Consider the following 9,004-nt stretch of genomic DNA (forward strand, 5'->3'; position numbering starts at 1 on the left):
AAGACTTGTATGGAAAGGACAAAAGAGGAGATCTAGATGGACTTTAAATAATACGATATTAAAGGAAAAAGACTTTAAACAGAAAATTGAGAGAGAATTGACTTTTTTCTTTAAAGAAAATACAAAAGAGGATACATCATTACAGAACCTCGGGGACACGATGAAGGCTTATACAAGAGGCTTGATAATGGACTATACAAGGAAAAGAAATATAAAACAGAAAAAAAATCTTTAAAATATTGGAAGATGATGACAAGAGGTTGGAAAAAGAACTACAGAAATTTCCACAAAAAAAGAACATTAAAATTAAAATGGACATAACTAAACATAAAATGGGGCTAATGGAAAAAGAGGAAATACCACAAAACATTAAAAATGCTAAGCAGAACTATTTTGAAGATGCAAATAAACCAGGCAGATGGCTAGCATATAAATTGAGAAAGGAAAGAGATTCGAGAAGGATACATCAATTGATAAACGAACAAGGACATATATGCTATGGAAATGTGGAGAAGAAAAAAATTATTCAAGATTATTATGGAAAATTGTACCATCAAGAGAATGTTCAGGAAGAAAGAATTCAACAATATCTACAGGAAGCAAATCTGCCCCAGATACCCAAAGATATTGAAATAATGTTAGAAAGTAACATAACGATGATGGAATTAACAGAAGCTTTAAAGAAGCAAAATATTGGGAAAACACCAGGTCTGGACGTTTTGCCAGTGGAATTTTGTAAGACATTTCAGGAAACATTGAATCTTCACTTATTAGAAGTTATGAATGAAGTTATGACAAAGCAAGAGAATACCCAAAACATGGTCAAAAGCATATATTACACTTGTACTGAAGGAGGACACAGACCCACAGCAAGTTAAAAATTACAGACCTATATCCCTATTAAACTCAGATTATAAAATTTTTGCTTCAATTCTGGCAGAAAGATACTTAAATAATTTTATTCATTCTGATCATCAAAATGGATTTCTGCTGAAGAGACAAATTAAAGACAATATGAGAATAATTTTAGACACACTGGAATACTTTGAGGCACATCCGAAAAGCAAATGGCTTTGATGTTTTTAGATGCACAAAAAGCTTTTGATAATGTGAATTGGCATTTTATGCTGCTACAATTGGACCAAACGGGCTTTGGTAAAAAATTTACTCAAGCCATAGAAACTATATATTGTAAACAAACTGCAAAGGTTATGATAAATGGAGAGTTAACAGACTTTATAGATATAAGAAAAGGGACTAGACAAGGCTGTCCACTCTAGCCTCTGTTGTTTGTGTTAAAACTGGAAGTGCTGAATAGGAACATCAGAGAAGAAAAAGAAATAAAAGGAATGAAAATTAAAAAAGAAGAGTATACATTGCAGGCTTTTGCCGATGATCTGGTATTCATATTAGAGGATCCATTGGAGTCAGCACCTAAACTGACAGAAAAGATAAAAGAGTGTGGGAAAGTAGCAGGTTTGAAAATAAAGATAAAACAAAGTTTTTAAGAAAGAACATGTTAGCAAGACAGAAGAAAGAATTGGAGGAAGTTTTGAGGACCCAGGTCACAAATAAGGTTAAGTATTTAGGGATACACATAACACCAAGATGTAGCACACTTAAGGAGGACAATGATCTTAAACTCAAACAACACATTGCGACAGACCTGATAAAATGGGAAAATTTACAGTTATCATTGATTGGCAGAATATCTACAATTAAGATGAATGTATTGCCTAGAATCTTATATTTATTCCAGACAATTCCAATCAGACTAGGAAAAGAATTTTTTGAAGATCTAAACAAAATAGTGCTAAACTATATTTGGCAGGGGAAGAAAGCGAGAATAAAACTTAAACTGTTACAAGATGCAAGAATAAGAGGAGGATTTGCTTTGCCCAATTGGGAATTATATTACCAGGCGACGAGTTTGATGGGGGTAAAGGACTTTTTTATCACTAAGGAATACTAGACTTTTGAATTTAGAAGGACATGACTTGCTGCTATGGTGGCATGCCTTCCTCTGGTATAAGGAAACTAAAACCCAGGGGTATTTTAGAAGACATTATATATGAGAAGCATTGTTTTTAAACTGGGAGAAGATAAAAAAGCAATATTATTTTAAAAATCCACTATGATTATATAAAAAGGAACAAACTGTTAGATATAGTGAGATATCGAATGAAAAGGGTGAACCTAAATCTATGCAAACATTGGAAGAACAGGGTGTAAAAATGAATTGGTTTTCATATTTGCATATACAATCTAGACTTGATAAGGATGATAAAACAGGAGGTATCTATGATAAGTTGACCGATTTAGATAAAATTTTGACAGAGGTACTGATGAAAAAGTAATTAAAAAACTTTACGGACATTTTCTAGAGTTTAAATTAGAGGAAGAAAATGTGAAAGGAACAATAATTGCATAGAGGAACATTTTAGATATGGGATTGACTTAGATAAATGGCAAAAATTGTAGTCTCAAAATTATAAAATGACAACGTCAATTACATATAAAAAATTTGTATAAGATGTTTTACAGGTGACATTTACCCCTGATGAGAATTGCGAGAATGTTCAAGAATAAATCGGATAAATGTTGCAAATGTCATCAGATACCTGGTTCATGTTACCATATGTGGTGGACATTATTGGATGCAAAAAGATATTGGATTATAATCCACACATGGTTGGAAAAAATGATCAAACAACACATAGAGTTTACACCTGAGGTATTTTTATTGGGGATTATACCAGAAATATACAGCAAAGAATTGAAATATTTGATTATAAATGTTTTAGTATTTCCTAAGAACTGGAAAAATGAAAAAATACCTATGCAGGAGGAAATTATTAGGAAAATCATGGACTGTGCCGAAATGAGAAAACTGACATTTGAAATTAGAGAACAAAATGATTTTATATGATATGGGATTCATTTTATCAATGGTTAGATAAAAAGACATGGTAAAGAAATAGATTAAGAAGCTCAACAATAAAAGTTAATAGATTGATACAGAATATAATATAAAATATATAACCATTGGATGAACATATAAGATTAAACCATAATGAAATTTAGAATATCTCGTATACAATGATGGAAAAATAGTTTAATCAAATGAATGATTAATAATTGATACTACATAAGCACATGTTAGATTGACAAGGTGAGAATTTATACAACTTGTGAGTAATGGTAAAAAAAAGGATAGCACAAAAGATTGTAACCAACTAACACACTGTATGTATATAATTGAAAGATGGTTTTATGTTTTTATGTTTTGTCTGTATGTTTGTTGTAAAAAATAAAACTTTACAAAAAAATTTTTTTTTCTATCTTTTACATTTCAAAGAAGACCAAACAATCAAAAATGGATACCCTATGAGAATGTGCTAAATACATGTCTACAAAATATTCATTAGCTTTTTCCCATATTTATACAGTGGTTTAAGAAATGAAGCTATTAAAACCATGAACTGGAAGCTGCAATCCTTAAAGTAAACATGGCAAATCTTCTAAGAGCTTAGATGCTTAAACTCTTGTTTGCTCGATGTATGCAGAGGAAAAAAGGGTTAGGTTAAATAAACTTGTAGAATGTCTGAAAATGTAGCAAATGAGCACTTCATTTGGAATAGGAAATAATGAATTTAAATAATAATCCCAATACTTCATAAAATCTTGTTTGATAGAAATAAGGATGTCTAAAATAAAAATAATGATAATATTATGTAATAATATTAAATATAATAATAGCAGATACTCTACTCTTTTTTGTTAATCATTTCCCATGGCCAGAAAGAACACATGATGTGCTAATTCCTCTTTATGAGTTGCTCCCTGTGGTTGAGGTCAGGTCTCAAAACAACGATGTAGCACTTTGGCAGGAATATGCATCCCAGTAATGCAGCACTGGAGGACAAGATGGAGAAGACCTCCACGGCTACCATGGCTTTTCCTTTTGTGCTCAAGTAGGCTGGAAAGAAGGAGATCCACACACTGCAAAAGGCCAACATGCTGAAGGTGATGAACTTGGCTTCATTAAAGCTGTCAGGTAATTTACGGGCAAGGAAAGCCACAATAAAGCTGGCGATGGCCAAGATACCCATGTAGCCCAAGACACAGTAGAAGAAAAAAGCTGACCCCTCATTGCACTGTAAAACCATTTCTTGGAGCTCTGACTGCATGTCCATCTCAGGGAATGGGGGAGATGTTGACAACCAAAGAATACAAAGACACACTTGTAGGAGAGAGAATGAGAGGACAATAGAAACAGCCAATCTTTTCCCCACCCATTTCCTCATCTGAGATCCTGGTTTAGTGGCCATGAAAGCCACAACCACAGTGATGGTTTTGGCCAGAACACTAGAAATGGCCACTGAGAAGGTGATTCCAAAAGTAGGTTGCCGGAGAAGGCAGATCACTTTGCCAGGTTGGCTGAGGAACAACAAAGAGGAGAGAAAGCAGAGCTGAAGAGAGACAAGTAGGGTGTAAGTGAGGGACCGGTTGTTGGCTTTGACAATGGGAGTATCCCTGTGCTTAATAAAAGTTCCAAGTACACAAGATGTCAAGAAGAAGAAACAAAGAGCTGCTGAGGCTAAACCAATTCCTAAGGTTTCTTCAAAGGTTAAAAATATGATTGGTTTCAGGATACATCCTTTCTTTTCTTTATTTGGATAATGATCTTCTGAACATTGAAAACAGTCATCCATATCTAAAAGAAAAGTCAAGGCATGTTTTTATACATTCCATATTTTTGAAAATAATATTCTTTATGAGTGCCAAACATTATCCCTCTCAAGTTTTTCTATTGGTTACCATATTGGATCATGTTTCTATGGAAGTGCAGTTTTTCCATCATTGTGTCAGCTGGGACCACCATTAAAGAAGCACGATAGGAAGGGCAATTATTCTATGAAATACAGTTCTCTCTGGCAGTTTCAAATTTATTAAAATTTAGACCATTTGACTTTTCCCATTTTTCCAAAACATGGAGAGGAAATACGTAAGGGTGGATATAAGAGCTTAGCTCTTATGGAAAAACTTGAATTCAGAATGATAGATTGTTATTCACAGGTATAGAAATGAATATTCACCTTGAAGAACTCACAATACTATTTGCTATGTTAAAGTAGTATATTACAATTGGTTTAGGTGTATCTAATGAGAACTTGCTGGAATGTCTAACCTACCCTTTTGATTTGAAATCTTCCCTTCTGGACATGGAACACAGTCATAGCAGCAGAATTGTTTTCCTTCAGCCTCCTTCTTCCAATATCCAGGGGAGCAATGGTCATTACACAGAGAAATTGGAAGAACCTGATGATAAATATAAAAGATTTTTGCAAAGGGAGATTTAAAAAATCAATTAATCTTGCAGAATCCAATCTGGGACAGTCACTGGCACCAAAGGTTGACCAGTGACTGACTCAGAGTAGATTGTTCAACATTATCCTGGGATCCCTCCATTCCTGAGTTATTAATTGTTCTCTTTTATTGGGGGAATTAATCCTTTACTTCCTAGAGGAATACTGTATATCACCTAGCTGGATTTATATTATACATTAAAAGTTGTTGAAATTAGAATGATGATGAAAAGGGCCTCTTTGAAAAAGGCAAGGTGAGTAAATAAATATTCATGAAAATGTTATGGAAATGATGCAGTTCCAATGATTTGAAAGGCACTTGCAATCAAATATGAAAACCAGACTTTTACATTGCAACATCATTTTGTCAGTTTCATGAATGCTTAATCTTGGGCCACATTTGTTCAAAGTATGCCATTTTTTCTTATAAACATAAAAATTAGATTTCTAAAGAAGCTTTGGTCCGTATAGTTTAAGAGATCAAGGCCTCTAGCTGGAATCGTAATGGCTCAAGATACAGTCCACAAATGAGTCCCTACCTGATTAAAAGCTGGGTGCCAGACAATCAAATCTTCATCAATGAATAATTCTTTGCCTGTTGGAGAACTCGGATCCATTATTCCGACTCTAACTCTTTGAAAAGACCGATTGGGGAATGTGATGAGGTTGATGATATCAAATCCACCCATTACTTCCCCTTTTTCATTCAGGGAAACTTTCTCTCCAGCCGAATTGTTAAAAGAAATGCCATGTAGAAATGGATGGAGCTATGTAAAAGAGAACAGAGAGAGAGAGAGAGAGAGAGAGAGAGAGAGAGAGAGTTCAAAGGATAATACAGGTAGTCCTCTATTTACAACAGTTCTTTTAGTGGCCATTCAAAGTTATTATGGAATGAAAAAAAATGACTGTTTTTCACATTTATGACCTTTGCCATCTTCTGACAAGCAAAGTCAATGGGGAAGCCAGATTCCCTTAACAACTGTGTTACTTAACAATATAGTAGTTTCTTAATCTTCACACCTAACTGGATTTTATAAGCAGAAAATATTAAGACTTCCCACCATAGGTTAAAATGGTAATTCTAGGTCAAATTTCTCATTGAAATAAAAGAATTTTCCAATGCAGAGAGAATACCTGCCAAGGCTGCAGATATGGAAGGTCAGATTTTCTACCCATCATTGTTTTTTTCTTATTGAACCCCGATATGAGTAGTGCTTGCAAAGCATGAGCCACAGTATAAACAGCATTGTAGACACTGTAGCTTTGGCCAGTCATTTCCATTTCAAACATAGGTGCAGGAAGATCCTCCAGTTTGTTCTCTTCCAGGCACTGCCTATTGGACGTTTCTTGTAATTCTGATTTTGAGAGTGAACAATCAAATAATTGTTCCCAAACATCTTGCAGAAAGCCATCTTTGTAGCCTGAATGAGGGTTGATGGTCTGAAGAAATTCCTTGAAACCTACAACTGCTCTTGAATGAACACTGAAGGAAATAGCCCCATGGAACATCTGGAGATCCCAACTGATTTGAAAGCCTGAGAGCACAAAATCAATCTGTGCAGTCATGATCCACACATTTCTAAATAATGCAGTTTGCTTGTTTTCAGGATCTGCTGCAAACATGATACCTCTGAGCCATGTAATTGTCAACGATTCTCCATAGACAAGAAATGTGGTGGTGTTGCTATTCCTCATATTAGTGAAAATACTTGAGACTATGTGATAAAGTTCTATATAGTGTTCTATGTGGATTAGTTGTGAAAGCCTTTGTATGAATGATGAACAGATTCCATTTTGTGAAAGTATGGGCTGCATTTTCTGTAAAAAACGTTCTCCATTATTGTTATCCATAGTAAATATCCCAATCCATGTCCATCTAAAATGATGAAGCAGTTGAATAATCCCAACATATTGATGGTCCTCTTTTGGGACCATGAAATGAAGTGAAGATTGCTTCCTGGTCTGAAACTCCTCTTGGGCTATTGAGCCATATGTCAGCTAAAAGAAAGCAGAGTCATATTCTGTTCAGTCGTTCGCTCAGATCTGATCTTTCTGGGTCTAGTTTTCCTGTAAACAATAGCCAAGGAAGGATTTTTTCCCCTCTATTTTGTTTAAAATATTAATATAGTATGGAATTTCTATGAATTATTACAAACACATTACAATAGTTCATTTGGTTGAACAGGACCAGGGTGTGCTACATTCAAATCTTCCCTCTGGTATGGAATGATTCTAGATAATTACTTGTATGATTGGCACACTTTAGAAATGATGATTAAGGTGTCTAGAATATCTTAATACAAATCTAAGTCTAATACCTGATTCTCAGTAATTATGTCATAACAACAAGGTATAGAATTTTTCTGCTCATCTCCTCCATACTGACCTGTGGAACCTTGTAGAAACCTACAACTTCAGCTATATTAGATGATGTATCAGAACCTAAGCCTCCAATGATGGCCATGAGATTCTTCTGGCTATCACATCTGTAATTAAGGACAAATTCCTGTGATTTGAAAAGTAGGTCCAGGGTGGTGCGATAGGTCATCCTTGAATTGTAGTAACTGTCATAGATGTGGAACCCGAGAGTGATGTTAGGTAAGATCTGGGTGTCTTCATTGATCTTCTTTACAGCAAAGGCCAAGGCAAGGATGTGTTGGTAGAATTTGGTTATTACACTGAAAATAGATTGAGCACACCTTTTCAAAATAATAATAATTTTGCAAATTGTTTTAGGATGGTCAGTATATAACTGACTACTGAAAAACCTGTTTCTGATTGAAGTATTGATTAATTGTATAATCAGGCTAAATATACTTATTTTGTAATCAGGCCAAATATGCTTTGCACACGTTATTTCTTTTTATTTTTTTCCAGAAAGTTAATAATTACAAGACATACTGTGTTAATTTCTGAAATTTTAACCTCAGTGTTCAGTGTTCAACTAGAAAGCTGTGGCTTGTTGTTTTCTCTGTTGATTTAGTATTCTAGGAACTATAGATTAAGGGTGAGGTTCTCTCTAAACCCATACATCTTGCTCATGTGAATTGTTTAAGTTCTTAAGGGATATTCCATGAGTGCTCATAATTCTTAGTTCCACCAAAGTCAATATCTAAGGTGTGTGGCCACTTTGGCTGCAAAAATAGAAATATTAAAACACCTTTAGTTTATCTTATCATTCCTTTCCTGTTTAGTAAAACAGAATGTCAATAGATTTAATTGTTTCCACATTTACGTCTGGAGATTCTCAGTCATCCTGATTATGGTTGTTCCAAATATATTTTCCAAAAGGCAAGTGGAGTTTCTTAATTTTTTATTTGAAACATTTCACTTCTCATCCAAGAAACCTCCAGATTTGAACCAGAATTGAGATAGAACAAGAAGTTTTGTGGATGAGAAATGAAACGTTTCAAAGAAAAAACCAAGAACATTCAGTTGTTTTTTTGGAAAAGCACCTTTATTTTTGTGTTGTGAAATGTGGCAGAGCTGATTTTTTTTTTTGCATTCTTCTTTTTGATAATTTCCATGCAATGAAATATGCTTTACTTACAAGAATGTTAATGAAACAAACACAAAGATAGTTCCCTCTTCTCTCACCACTAGAAAACTTTCAAAACACAAAGAATTCTTACATT

General features: G+C 34.2%; 1 protein-coding gene across 1 annotated transcript; it reads right to left on the reverse strand.

Moving 5' to 3' along the window:
* Window positions 1-3,587: 3,587 nt before the first annotated feature.
* LOC113451743 (vomeronasal type-2 receptor 26-like) lies at window positions 3,588-8,624 on the reverse strand. Its single transcript, XM_087916193.1, has 6 exons — window positions 8,605-8,624; window positions 7,756-8,047; window positions 6,504-7,367; window positions 5,909-6,136; window positions 5,196-5,322; window positions 3,588-4,717 (listed from the first exon to the last, which is right to left on the reverse strand). The coding sequence occupies exons 1-6, from the start codon at window positions 8,622-8,624 to the stop codon at window positions 3,819-3,821; spliced, it is 2,430 nt and encodes an 809-aa protein (XP_087772319.1). The 3' UTR covers window positions 3,588-3,818.
* Window positions 8,625-9,004: the final 380 nt, after the last annotated feature.

The sequence above is a fragment of the Pseudonaja textilis genome, chromosome Z, assembly GCF_049901715.1.
Source record: "Pseudonaja textilis isolate UNSWEBS1 chromosome Z, rPseTex1.2, whole genome shotgun sequence".
In the NCBI taxonomy this organism is placed as follows: domain Eukaryota; kingdom Metazoa; phylum Chordata; class Lepidosauria; order Squamata; family Elapidae; genus Pseudonaja; species Pseudonaja textilis.

What these genes read in the sequence shown, in the direction of transcription:
- LOC113451743 (XM_087916193.1), bottom strand. Translation starts at nt 8,624, where the DNA reads ATGACTGAGAATCTCCAGAC. An exon ending in ATGACTGAGAATCTCCAGAC is followed by an intron (nt 8,048 to 8,604) that starts GTAAATGTGGAA and finishes ATCTATTTTCAG; the next exon opens with TGTAATAACCAAATTCTACC. An exon ending in GAAGATTTCAAATCAAAAGG is followed by an intron (nt 4,718 to 5,195) that starts GTAGGTTAGACA and finishes CTTTTCTTTTAG; the next exon opens with ATATGGATGACTGTTTTCAA.